This window comes from Neopsephotus bourkii, unplaced genomic scaffold (genome assembly GCF_033783945.1).
Source record: "Neopsephotus bourkii isolate Nb327-2 ecotype Australia unplaced genomic scaffold, CSIRO-AGI_Nbou_v1 NB_168, whole genome shotgun sequence".
Lineage (NCBI taxonomy): Eukaryota > Metazoa > Chordata > Aves > Psittaciformes > Psittacidae > Neopsephotus > Neopsephotus bourkii.
The window spans coordinates 17366885-17380947 of record NW_026900684.1 but is presented as its reverse complement, the minus strand read 5'-3'; the positions used below and the strand labels follow the sequence as shown (position 1 = coordinate 17380947).

Sequence of the window (14063 nt, the reverse complement as noted above, 5' to 3'; positions counted from 1 at the left end):
ATTTGAAAGGCTTGAAATGATCTCAAATGAACAGCTGTGAAAATAAGTCTCTTTGTAGCTGTAGATTGAATTTACATGTTGTTTCATTTCCTGTTTGTTAAAATTCTGTGCTTCTGAAAACAGTGATTTACATGTTGTACTTTGCATATATTACAAAGTGAATGCTGTGGTTTCTTTGAAATTAACAAAATATTGAGCTAAAAACTGGGCAGATGCTAAGCTGCTCACCATTCTTCCCTTTCTGTATTCTATTAGCAGGATAACTTTTGTATCTGTCAAGTGCATGAGCCTGTAAAGGAAAAAGTGTCTGAAGATATGTTTGAGGCTACACTAATACATTTATTCATATGTTCTGTAGAAAGCTTATGTATACAAACAATGAGATTTAGACATGTAATCTTTAACAAGTATCACAGTTTTCCTCCAAGGATATTTTTTCCTAATGCTCTAAATCGGAGAGAGAGAAGTGGTAAAAACTCAGACTTCTTATGAATCAATAGACAAAAGTAAAACGATTGCCCTGTTTCTAAAAATTCTGTTTTCTGTTTGAGTGTCCTTATCAGGGCTTCATTTTTGAATGCAAAGCAGGCAGTACTGGAGGGGAAGGGCCTGTAAGATTTGGGGGATGTTGAATGATGAAGCATGCATAGGCTGCATTAATAAATACTCTGTCAAATTATAAGGTTTTTTTTTTTTACTGCTTGTCTTGGCTCGCTTGCTGAAGTGATTCAGTCTTTAGGCCTTTAGCAGGATCTTGCAGTTAAACGTTTATGCCTGAATGAATCCAGTTGCAGCTCTTATGCAATGTATCACTGCAGAAGGACGCAGCAAGTGAGCTATCTTTCGGTCTCATCTCTTCTGTGCTATTGGATCCAAATCATTGGAGTCACATATCCCATGTTAGTAGTGCTCTGTAGTATGTTTAAAAGGTGGAAGTTGATTCTTGATTCAGCTACACTGAGTGATATTTTTTGTGTTACTGGTAACTTAAATTTTGCTGAAACTGCTAGAGTTTAGGTTTGATTTCCTTTCCTCCAGCATGCTGTCAGCCCTAACTTATCTCAGAATCTCTCAACAAAAGTAATAAAAGCTCCCCCTTGTATAATGCCTACACATCACTACAGAGGAAAATCTGATTTGCTTGTTTGGTTTTATAAGTCCTGAAAATTTTAGAAGAATGTTACTTCACATTTATGTGATAGGAAAGAAGGCAAAGCTCTGAAAAGCATAGAGTTAGAACAGCTTAGAGAGCACGCATGGAGCAGGTCACTTTGGCTCCTTGTTTTTTCTTTTTGAAGAGAACAAACCAGTGCTGTAGAATCTTTCTTTTGGGAAGGAGATTACACCTTAACAGCTAATGGCTTGTATTATCTCCAGGATAGCTTATTGCTGTGTATTTACACAGACTTAGGAGCAGATGTTCATCAAGTATATCTGAAATTGGCATAGATTTCATAATTTACTTCACCCCTTAATGCTGTGATTTAGCATTTGAGGACAGTGCAGAGTGAAATCTACCTAGAACTGAAAAATGAGGTTTCAGCTGTGGAAGCTCTATATAACAATGTTCCATGGAATTTTCTGTTGATAGTAGATACTTCACTGATGAAGCTGTCAGTTGTATTTTGATTACTGTTACAAAAAACAGTTTGACAGTAATGACCTAGAGAAAAAGATTAAGTCATGAAAATTTGGAGTAGTTCACATGAACAGCTGTACCTCTTAAAAACCATTTCCATCAAATTCCAGCAACTTTTCTTTGAATGCTTCTATTTAGTGTGTTGCTGAAGCAAATGTTTTTGTGTGTTTTTTTCCCCAAAATAAGACAGGCAAACAAAACATCAGCCCTCCCCACACCCCAAATAAACCCCAAATCTGTCTGTGTGAAAGTGTACATTACCTTCTAAGACAAGAGGTGGATTTTCATGGTTAAATATGTCCCCTTTTCAGGTTCCTCAGCATCACCCAAATCATCTGTTATATCTCCTAGCAGTGCAGCAGCTAGCAGACTGGCTGGACAAGGTTGTGATTTAATTATTCCCACAGGTATCATAGCCCTGGATGGATAAACGCCCTTGTCTCTGCTGACACTGTACTAACTCCTTCATGTCTCTAATAATTTGATTTACTGTTAGTTGGAAATAAAACTTGCGGGGGTTTTTGGTGGCTCTCATCTCTGGCTTTAACAGTTCACTGCGTAACCTCTGCTTTTCTTCCTGTATGCTGCTTTTTCCTCTATAATTACCAAATATTAATAATAACAAACGGTAGCTAAAATGGGAGTAACTAAAATTTTTCATTAAGATTTAAGCTGAATTTTTTGGCTGTTTTTTGCCAAAATGATCACATATTCCAGTAGAATTGAATATGAGGTGGCCATTAGAAATTCACAACACCCTTTGCCACTTGACTCATTTGTGCCTATGGGCAAATTACTTAACATCTTTGTTTCCTCCTGTATAAAAGGAGAAAACCTATTCAGTCACCTTATAAGGGTGTTGAGAGGATTACTTACTTAATGTTTGCACAGCATTTTGAAGATGTAAAGAACATAGTAGAGCTTGATGCTAAAGGAGTATCTTGAGGCATCTGTATAGACCTTTTTCCAACACCTATTTACATAAATAAGAGTCACCTGGCAAGGCTAAGGTGGCTTTAAGTAGCAGCAGGAGTGTCAAAATTGTGCAAGAATAAATAAAACTACTGCTTAAAAGTGGTAGTGCTTTGCAGTTCTTGCTATTTAGGACATTAGGAAATATTTTTGCAAAATTAAAACTTCGAATCCCACGATATCCCATACTAGTATGAAAATGCTAAGTATTGGCAATTGATGTGTGGTAATTTGCCCTAGATATTTTATGACTGTAAATCTTCACTGCTGTTTTTATGCTGGTGGTTCATAGAATTAATTCTTCCTAATGCAATGAGCTAATAAAGCTGAAATAAATAAGTTCTGGCTGAATATGTCTTCTGGGAAGGATGATGTTCATTGTAAAAGATTAAAAAAATCTGCTCTGAAATTTATTAGTTGTATTTTGTGTCAACAGTTTTTATATGCCAGTAATTTTTATGTAATGGTCTGCAGGTTGTAAACAGGCTTTTTACATTGGCTAAATCCAAGAGGGTGTCCAACTGTTGGAATTTTAAAACATAGATTAAGGTAATAAACATGTCTAAAAAGCTGGTTTAAGGTTGGTTAGTAAAATTCTATGCATTCAGGTAAGCTTTATTCAGCCCATTATTAGGTGAAATAGTGAGATATACATACAGGTTTTATATTAGTTTTTAAATAATTCTTTCTGGAGCTGATTTTGAAAGTCTGCATATTCATCCACAGTTCTTACTATCACCTTGCTCTGCTTTTGCATGTGAAATTGCACAAATCTTCCATACCTGCTATTAACCCTTTAAAACAAACAAGCAAAAAGCAAGGCCTTGAAGATTTTCTTTATCTGACATAGGGGGCAGAGCCCAACAGAAGAGTGGACCAGTTGTGTTAGCAGATGAAGTAAAGAACCCGGCAATGGAGAAACTGGAATTGGTGAGAAGGTGGAGCCTAAACACTTACAAGGTAAGTGGACAGATTTGTGTGTGTGTTTTCTAGAAATGAGTTTGCTGCTAGATTGGACAACAGCTTCCCACGTATTGTATTACTGTATGAAAGTAATCTGTTGTTACAGTGAGCATAAGTGAGAATGCATACAGAAGGCTTAGTTTTCTTCCCAGTGTAGCATCCTTTTCAAATCCCTGGGTTTAAGTGGAAAAACTTTCATAGGTATTTATTGATTTAACAAGGTTAAGAATATTGCATTTCTAATGTCCCCTTCAACATATGGAATGTACAGATTTCAGCACTTGTTAATTGCTATTCTGCTGGTTTTGTTCTATTTGCTGATCGGTTTTTTCTTAGTGTTGGAATTGTTGCTTCAGTTGTGTGTTTTGTATATGGTGTTTCTTTGTGATTAGTTGGGATTTGGAAAAGTTAAAATAATAACAAAATAAAAAAGAGTAGGTGCTTTAAGCACAGCAGTTTGCTAGAAGTGACTCATTAAAAAACCATAAGGTAAGGAACAATATTCAGGGAATACATTACTGTCAGGAGTTTTAAACAAAGGCCAGTTTTGAAAAATTGCTTTTTGTTATGCCTGCAACTTCAGTGACAGAAGTGTGGGCAGGTGGGTTGTGCATCAGTGGAACCTACATCAAACCCTGAAAACAATGAACCTGTGGAAAAAAACTTCCTTTGTAGAACACAGGCCTCAATGCCTACTGTGTTCTTAAGTCCTGATAGGAACTTCCTTCCTAGTGAGGATGGGAAGCAGGGATGCAGACATTTTTACCCACTAGTAAATGCTTATGCTGTTCTTTGTGTTTGACACTTTGCATCTTTATGTCTAATTAAATGATTTCTAAAATTTCTGCTTTTCTTATAATCTGAATTTTGTGGCAGCTGCAGAAGGGTGTCAGCTACTCCTGGAGCATGCTGTGGCCTGATCAGAATACATGTTATTCAGCTGAAGCCGTTCTTTAAAATTCTCTGTGTTTAAGAAACATTGACTCTTGAGATTGAATCTGCCGTACCACAAATGAAATAGGGAGGACTTGACCTTATTCGCTCTTTTTTGTGCCTTAATTTAGAAAACAAAACTAAAAAATTCCCTGTGTCTCAATCACAGAATGATTGAAAACACACATGAAGCAACAACAGAGGACGGGTGAAAAATGATGGGAAAAGTGGTCTCAGGTCTTTGTTTAGAACATTACTTTTGGGCAGTAGTCTTTGCGAAGTCTACATTTTTAGATTTCTTTCTTGGCTTAAACCTCCCTCTCCCTAAATCCAGAATCCCACCAGTTATGGCATAGCAAACAAAGACTAGCACTTTCAGGAAACTAAATTAGTATGTTTTCTTGAAATCTATAAGCTTTTTGTTGTTTTCCAAATATGCCTAAGGAGATAGATCAGTTATTATCTTTCTGGAGTCCCATACTGACTTCTGTAGAGGTTTTTTGGAGGAATAGGATTGTTCAGAGAGCTTATGATTACGTTCTGACTTGAGGGACTGTTATGCAAATGTCCCTGGAGACGCTGTACATTTGAAAACACTTTATATGTAGGCTACATTAAAAAAGTCTGTTTAATTTGATTAAGGACAATCCTTCAGTTTGTGGATATACTGGCTTGTTTTGGTTGCTGTAAGGTAGGAAGAAGTCTGCTCCTTATTTCATAATAGCTAACTGATCATAGGTTAGACGATGGAGAAATAAAGGGCAAGAGTAAATTGTTAGTGGAGAGTCAGCAGTTGAACCCTTCTGAGCTGAAATCCATGCTATTCAATGTACCAATGGTTAATCTGCAAGTGGCGTTAGTGGGGAAACTTGCTGTTAGAAAGTTCTTTAGGAATCTGACAGTAGTTCCTCTGTGAAAGTATCTGTGTTGTGAGTTGTGAAATCTATGTTATTGGATACATTCAGAAGTTATACCCATCTGTGAAGAGATGATTAAGTATGCTTTTATTTTGGGTACTTTGTTTTTCATTCCATATATTTTTCTGTGAATGAGAAACAATTGCTTTTGTTATCTCCCACTTTTACTTTTGTTTAAAGAAACTGCTTCCAATTGAAAAAATCACAGGAGGTTAAAGCTGCTCTTCTGTCTAGCCTAACCATGAATTCTCATAGACTGTTTTTTTCACATAACTTATAACTTGGTAGAATTATTCTGTTGCATTAGCAACTACTGTCCATTCTCACTCTCTCCAGTCATACGCTCTCTAGTAATTGTGACTTTGGATCAAATGAAATTGCCTTTCTTCCCATAATCTAATGGCAAAAGCTTGTTCTGTTCTTTCTCCTTCTCTTGTCTCCCCTTTGGATGAAAAAGGTGTTTTCAGTTTAGCAAAGACATAGGCATGGGAAAGTTGTGACTCCTCTTGTTTTTCAGCAATTCTAATAAAAAGCGTATCTTCTTGGTTTTCATACAATTAAACTTTTGAGGAGGAAAACCAATATACCTGTTTTACAAGCCTCTCTCTAATACTGGGCTACTAGTGGAACATTTATTTCTGAGACAAATTCAGTGACATCCCTCTGCCTTTTAACATGCAATTTAAAATATAGTTCTTGTACGTGTACTTTGGGGCTTTTTTCTTTGAAGTAGTTTTTCTTAAACTTTGTCTTGTGTGACTTCTTTTTGAGGAGTGTAGTCTTATTCAGGACAATGTTCTTTAAACCAATGCAAAATGGAATTCACATACAGAATTCTCTCCATTTGCTGGTGAGAATATATAGCAACTTGTGGGTCTGTACTAGTCTACTTAGAATCAGAGTAAATCAAAACAGATAGGTGCCTCTTCTTTGTCAATTGCTCTTTTTCAGTCTCAGTGTTCAGCTACATCTCAGTGTAACAAAGCAGGCAGTGTAAGTCTTTCCAAGTACTATTTTTTCTTACTTGTCACTGCTGGGGTTTTTTTAGTTTTGCTGTAGCTTCTGAAGCAGATACTCCTTTGTTGAAAATAAGTCTTTCCTTTGTAATTTATTTTTGCTTCCAAAAATTATGCTTTCCATGAGTCAGTTTTTTCTCTTGCATTTCCATAGGGGGGGTTGGGGTATTTTCCATCTTTTATGGAAAATAACCAAATTTGTCCATTGGTTCCATAGTTTCTAGTGAAATGCTTATTTATGCTCTGACCACACTTATTGCTAAGCTGTATTTTGCAATTTCTGTTGCAGGCTTTAGTAATAGTGTTGTATTCTGTCTTGATGTGATTCGTTTGCTCTCTCAAATTTTGGATTCTTGACAGACAAGATGGGCTGTGCTCTTTCTTGTTGTTTGAATCTAATGAAGTAGCCCAGATAGTCTGTACCTTCCCATCTAAAGCTTGTGATTATGACCAGTTTGTTGTGTTTGATCATTCTTGAACCTTTCATGTGTTTGTGTATTAAATTTAGAAAGGGCATAAAAATTCTAGGAGATAAAATGTGTATCTCCTTTGGACGTAAGTAAGGACTGGATTTAACTGAAGTCCTCAAATTTGGAAACCCTGGGAAATGCAGTGATGGAATACATTAGGGAAATGTGATATAAGACAGACTTCAGCATTATTTCACCTAACAAAATAGCAGCTTTGCACTTAGGTTAAGCCACTTCAGAGCAGTTCTGTCATTCACTACTAACTTTGTTTCCTTGTAATTCTGTTTCTTTGTATGTTTAACCTGGTTATCTCTTCAACTCTTGGGACCACAGATTAACTTCAAGTGACTTACTGTAACAGTAAATATTTCCTGCTTTCCATAGTGAAATTGTATGGCATTGTATGCTTTGCAAATGGCTTCTCATATGTCCAAGTCAATGGAAACCCCAATGTGTATCTTGGGAGGCTTGCTGCCAAGTTACACTCAAATCTTTGGCAGAGAAGGTGTCACAGATAATTGGAATGTGGTAGCAGCCTGAGCTGTCCCAGCCATTGGCTGGGTGAAAGTGTCTACAGCCTTGTAAAAGCATGTTTTCTGCTGTCTGTGTTAATGTACTGCAAATCTGTTCAGAATTAGACTTGTGAAAAGAAGTATTAGGTCTTTCTGACATGATCAGTTCCATTTTAAAGATGTGTTAATAATGAGAAATTAATTTAATAGTAATACTATTTAATATTTAATTGCTATTTAATAGTAATAGAAATACTGAGTATTTCTCAGTAGGAGTTCCCAGTTTCCTAGTCAGCTTTAAAAAGCGTGCTAAAAACCATCATCTCCTTACATCCCCCTTCCCAAGAAAACCCAACAAAATAACCAGTTTGGAAAACATATCATGGATTATTTGGAATTGAATGGTTAGTAGAAAAAGTGCAGAAGATCACTAATTAGATATTTTTAAGCAAAACTGGTAATACTCTCATTAACTGGCTTTAATTCAGTGGACTCCATAGCTTCTTTTAACTTAATGAGATTCACCAAACCTAAAAAGAGATAAGTGTTCTTTTACTTGAGAAACAATTAGTTATGCTCTTGATTTGCTAACCTGAATATTCATCTTAGTAGGAGTTGAGACTTGTCCAACTGTTCTTGCTGAGTCCTGATAAACTTCTAAAGAGTGTGTTGTTTTTTCAGTTTGTTGTGCAAACTTCCATTGGGAGGGGCGATTGTGAAAGAATTGTGTGTAATTATACGTCCCTTGAAGCTGAAAATGGGTGTATGCTGTGTTGTGTTGAATATACTTGTTTCTTCATAATTTAATGTTTTTCTTCTCCCTCCTCCCCCCCAGTGTACACGGCAGATCATCTCTGAAAAATTGGGTCGTGGCTCAAGAACAGTAGATCTGGAACTAGAAGCTCAAATAGAAATATTGAGAGATAACAAAAAGAAATACGAAAATATCTTGAGACTGGCGCAGACGCTGTCCACACAGCTCTTCCAGATGGTACATACCCAAAGGCAACTTGGAGACGCGTTTGCTGACCTGAGTTTGAAATCATTGGAACTTCATGTAAGACTTTTATAGTGTTAAAAAATGAAATGGCAGAGATGAAGATAAGCCTTAATTGACTTGTGCAGGGTACATAGTAGTTAGCAGTACTTTTCTAAACATTATAGTTAACAATATATTACAGATTGTGTTAAAACCTCATGTAATTCACTTAAGACTATAGGAAATTATTGAAATTACTGTAGTTCATTATTGTTTCTTAAACGCCTTTAGTTGGTGGTTAGACTCAAGAACTTGATAACTTTCCTTTGTATGGAAGATGCATTTTACTATTAATTTTGCTTCTAATGAAATGTCATCAAAGTGTTCCAGAGTGTTACGTCATTTCAATTACAGGATGTCTTTGAGGAATATGCCTGGGAGTAAGTAGAATAGGGCACATTGCTTCACTTGTGAACATTGAATGTGAGTAAATTATTTTTCTGTAGCATATTTAAGCATTGAGATTTCATCTCAAAGTCCTTTTTTAATCAGAATTTTGCTGCTAATAGGACTAATCTGTATTCATAACACTGTTTGCAGCTTCTGAGCAAGAGAGGCAATCTTTAGATACCTATCTGCACTTGGGTTGTTATGAATCCTTGGTTTGAAAGTTTAGGTAACACTGGCACATTTATTGCTGATTAATAAAACTGTCTGCTGTAAAGAGAGAAGGTAGATGTTGCATACAAAGCATAGTAGCTGGCTTGCTTCTACATTGATTGTTCTGTACTTCCAGAGCTAAAGCATTTTGATACTGCTGCTGATCCTTTGGAAAAACAGTTTTAATGGGTTTAATGATTCCCTAAAACATAGCTGCTGAAACAGCCCAAATTATCTTTGTGATTATTAAACTTAAAACTCTATTTTTTCCCTTTTCATGATTGTCCATTCCTATTGAGTTTACTTTAAGGGAGGAAGTAGAGTTCATGCTTGCATAGAGGAGCTTTTAATTGATAGCTACCTGAAAAAAAATTGAGACTCCTGCACTGGAGTACAGGAATTTTGAATATTAGTTTGACAGAATAAAACCTGTGAAAGTAGAGTGCTTTTAGCAGCTAAGAAATTAAATCTGCTAAAGAGTTTTTAATCAGCAGTTTACTATTGATACAAATGTGAGCATGACCACATGGCAGAACTGAGTGATTATTATGAAGTATTTGCTGAAGCTGGATGTTTTTTTCTGAAATTTGGATTAAATCTGGCATCATGCTCTTGTTTAATCAATGTGGGTTGTTTTGGGTTTTTTCCATGAATAGCTTGTAACTTCTAGTGGGAAACTGTTCTTCCAGGTTCTTTCAGCATCTTGTACTGGTCTTGGAATTTGTTTCACTCATTCATCTCTTGTGTAGATTATTGAATGGGGCTGTTGATGAAAATCAAATAAAGGTTTCTGCTGCTGTAATAAAAGTTATCTAACCTTTGCCACTTGGAGACTTGCCTGATGTTTGTCTCTTTCCTCTTTGTGTTTCCCCTTTGTTTAATCTGTACTGTATTACCATCTGTAGCCTGGCCTGTTCTTCTCGGATGTTTGGATAGCATTGTTGCCTCTAAAACTTGTACAAGGCTAAAAGTAAAATTTCTGACCAGTTAGTCCTTAATGTTTAATGTGGTAACAGTACGCAAGTTTTTAAAAACAAACAAACAGAAAACAACCAAACAAATAAGCCTTAAAAAAACAAAACAAAACAACCAAACAAAACAAAACAAAAAACCCCACACCGATTCTTAATGTAATATTTCTTACTTTATACATGATTACAAAATGAGGTCTCAGAGTGGTATCTGCAGAGGCATTACTTAATGCAAATGTTTTGCTGTTTCTCATCTGGATATAAAGATAACTCCTGGTTCCAGGCTTATGTGCCTCTAATTATATAGACATATGAATTCCGATTTTAATTGACCTGTGCATAGAGGATGAACTGAGTGTAAACTTCTGATACAGAAAGGATTTCCTCCTGTTTGTTTTGTAAGAGGTATCTGCAGAAGTGATGGACGTAACTCAAAAGCTTTTATATGAAACTGTACAAACCAGCAGAAGGACAGTTTTGGTGTCTAGTGTGGAGGCCACTGCAATCCCATCCTTAACCCTCTCCTTTAAATTGATAATGTTGCTCACTTGGGTCTGTAGTGTAGGAAGACCAGCTGGAAAATTAATTGCAGTCATGCCTGTGGGAGGGAAAAGAGAGGGGACCAAACGGGGCTGAAAAGGGTGGTCCTACTGCTGTTGTGTCTGCCTATATCCTCCTTTCTTTCCTGTGCTAGCACTTACATTGCCAGCTACATAGTAACATTAGAACAAAACCAGCTGAAAAAGACTATTGTTTTTATCTCAGCAAGATCTGTAGTGATTTGGCTGGCTGTTTTTTGTCACCCAAGCGAGAAGCAAAGCAAAGGTGACAGGGTTTAGCTCATGAACATTTGCCCCAAGTTCTCTTCCTTTTTTCTTCTGCTTTGGATTGCTCACTTCCACTGTGCTTCCTGTTCTAGAGGATTCTCCCCTTACTATTGCCCATTACTCTTACCTTCCTGAGGCTGTTAATGTTAACATGAAATACATTTAGCTTAGCTGTTCATGTTCTAGATAGATTAAAGGAAACTGGGAGAGTAAGGCACTTCTGAGTCAGTTGTTGGCAGTGTGCAAGCCTAAGAAGACAAAGTTCCAAATATGATGAACCTAGTGTTTTACAGCCATTGCAGCCAGAGATTGTACTCTTGTGAGAAATCCCATCTGCAGAGTATGAAGATGCCATATGGATGACATAAATATAATAATTGGGCTCATTTGGCATCAGTACATTAGGAAAATCTTTGCAGACTTGGTCAAGGCTTACACTGCTGTTAACAAAAAGACATGAACAAACATATCTAAATGTGATTGAAATGCCTTGGAAATAATTTCACCCTTGTTACTTTGAAATGTATGGCTTAGCTACATTATGATTTTTATTTGCTATTCATTATAATGCTCTGCTCTTCAATTATTTACAGCCTGTTAAACTGTGATAGATGTTGGGGTTTTTTTATAATGGTCTTTTCCAGAATGGAAGAACAAAAGTTAATAGCTAGTTAATGCAGTATGCCCCTGTGAATTTAGTCATATTACTGTATTTAATGTAGTAGTGTCTCTGTGGGTATTAAAGTATTACCTAATGTGGGAGATGCTGGATTAAAGCCTTGGTGAATGACAATGTAAAGATTACATTGCCACTTACTTTTATGTAACATTCAAGACTTCCAAATGCAGAAAAATCACATTATAAAATAGGATTTAACATCATGTGTGGTAACAGAATTGTAAACCAGGGTTTATTGATGTTAGATTTCATAAAAAAACTGTGAACTGAATATTGTATTGAAATCATACATGCTTAATCATAACCATACCCAAACAGACGTGAAAAAACTGCTGCATCTGTGTGTTTGTATTTTTTAATATAGTTGCTGATGAATGTTACGATTTTCAATGATACACAGTTTTGTTTTCTCTGCTCTTTATTTATAGGAGGAGTTTGGCTACAATGCAGATACGCAGAAACTTCTAGCTAAAAATGGAGAAACTCTTCTTGGGGCTATTAACTTTTTTATTGCCAGTGTGAATACATTGGTGAATAAAACAATTGAGGATACATTATTGACTGTGAAACAGTATGAAAGTGCCAGGTAGCTATTCTACGTTTAGCTGTTTTCATTACAAACTAATCTGCAGGAAACTACAGACTTTGCATCATCTGAGTCCTTGTATTTGAGTGACTAACCTGTCAGATAAAAACCTTATAATACACATCACATATAATTAGGATTTACAGTTAAAAGCCTCATTGCACGTATCTTCAAATGTTCTGTAAATGCTGTGTAAATGTAAATTACTCTAGGAGTAATTATTTTAGTTTCTTGTGCTAGATTAAGGTGGCTTTCTAAGCAGCGTGACCATGCAAGATTAACCCTTTTATCCAGCTACATTGTAATAGGTAAAAGAATCTCTTTGACTGAAAAACATTTAATCTTGTTCTCCTGTTGATGCACAACATGTGCAGTTCATGCTTCAGTTTTAACGCTGAAGTTGGTCAGAAAGGGGAAAATAAAGAAGAAAATTCTTACTGAGTAACATGTAGTAGTAGATAATGGGTTTCCTGCTCTGGAGAAGGTCACTTTCGAATGTGGCAAAGTACTCTAAAGCCTGGGTTTGGACTTGTCCTTTCTGATGCTTGGTTCCATTCTTTCTTTGACTTAATAGGATAAAATGGGTTGATTTTCCAAAGGTTGTAGTTTATAATATTTTGTGATTTTTCAAGTAAAAAAGAAATGCAACCTGCATGAGTTTAAGTTCTTCCTCACCTTTTTGATTGTTCTGTTCTAATGCTTATTTATAAGCAAAATAGTAACTTACTGTTTTGATATTTAGATAGGCAATGTGAAAATAGGTTATTTCTGTCTTTTCTTCCCTGGCCTCACTTGTACTTCAGCATTCAGTTCTCCTCCTATCAACTCCCTATTTGTTACTTTTTTGGAATTAAGTCATAAGCTCTTCAAATAAAGCCTGAATCATAGTGGCAATGAGAATCAGGAAGAGCCCTGGGAATAATTATTCCTTTTACCTCTGAAAATGTTGCATTTTACTTTAGAGCAGTTACACCAACTGAGAAGTTGTTTTCTCTAACCAGTTTTTAATCCTGGTTTACTTCCAGTTTTAGATATGTCTGTGAGAAAGCGTATTAGAAAAGCTAGAAATAGGTTGGTTTGTTCCATTAAAGTTGGCATGTATCGTATGCTGAGATGCCAGGTGCCATTAGTTGGAAGCTGCAAAGAAATATGGAAGGAGTGTGGCTTTAGGCAGGGCCGCCCATGACCTTGGAGTGATTTCTGGTTATTGTCTGTTGCTTTACCTGGTCAGGTACTAGATGGCTGTGAACAAAGGAGCACATGTTGTATAAGGGGAAGAAGAAAAAGGTTAGAAGCTGTTACTACGTTTGTCTCATCCACTTGCGATAATATTTTAAAATATAAAAATAGTTTATGTGGCAAGGATCCAGTATTCCATAGGCTTATATGTAACACTGGGAAATAGAAGATTAATTTAGTGATACAATCTTTAAACTACTAACATTTTCTCACTAACAAATGCTAGATGTTGATTAATGGAAAGCTTAACTTAAACTGTCTTGGGGGAAAAAAAGAAGTTTTCGAAAACCAAACTGAATATTCAAACTTCTGTATTAAAAATGATTTAAAGAAATTTTCATTTTTTCCATTAAAATGAGAAGAAGATAGGACTGGTTCATCTCTAGTGATGTAATGAAGTGGTACAGTCTAATATATGGAATCATATCAAGGAGGTTTTTAAGTTTTTAAAATAAATAGTAGTATATGAAGACTAGCTGTTTCAGTTAAAAAGTTGACAGGTACGTGCAGGCAAGAGCCCATACTGTAACATTAATTCTAGTTTTGCTAGTGGTATCCAGGATAGGTAATTTGGAGACGGCAAGAGTGAACTAGAAAATAGTTTTAAGCTGTCGTATCTGGAAGTAGGATATATACCTTTGGCGCAGAGTTAGCTTAAATACTTACCCAGCTGTTACTCTTAAGCTCCTGTCCTTCTTTT

The 14063-nt window shown here is 36.0% G+C and overlaps 1 protein-coding gene across 3 annotated transcripts in view; it reads left to right on the top strand.

Moving 5' to 3' along the window:
• ARFIP1 (ADP ribosylation factor interacting protein 1) overlaps positions 1 to 14063 on the top strand; it is a 43068-nt gene that overhangs the window by 18213 nt on the left and 10792 nt on the right. The window contains exons 4-7 of one of the 3 annotated variants that reach the window (XM_061374372.1): positions 1951 to 2022; positions 3462 to 3571; positions 8258 to 8479; positions 11967 to 12124. In XM_061374372.1, coding sequence (XP_061230356.1) covers positions 1951 to 2022; positions 3462 to 3571; positions 8258 to 8479; positions 11967 to 12124 — 562 coding nt within the window. Of the gene's footprint in view, positions 1 to 1950; positions 2047 to 3461; positions 3572 to 8257; positions 8480 to 11966; positions 12125 to 14063 lie in introns of all 3 variants that reach the window. The other 2 variants (XM_061374364.1, XM_061374380.1) reach the window with 2 other exon arrangements.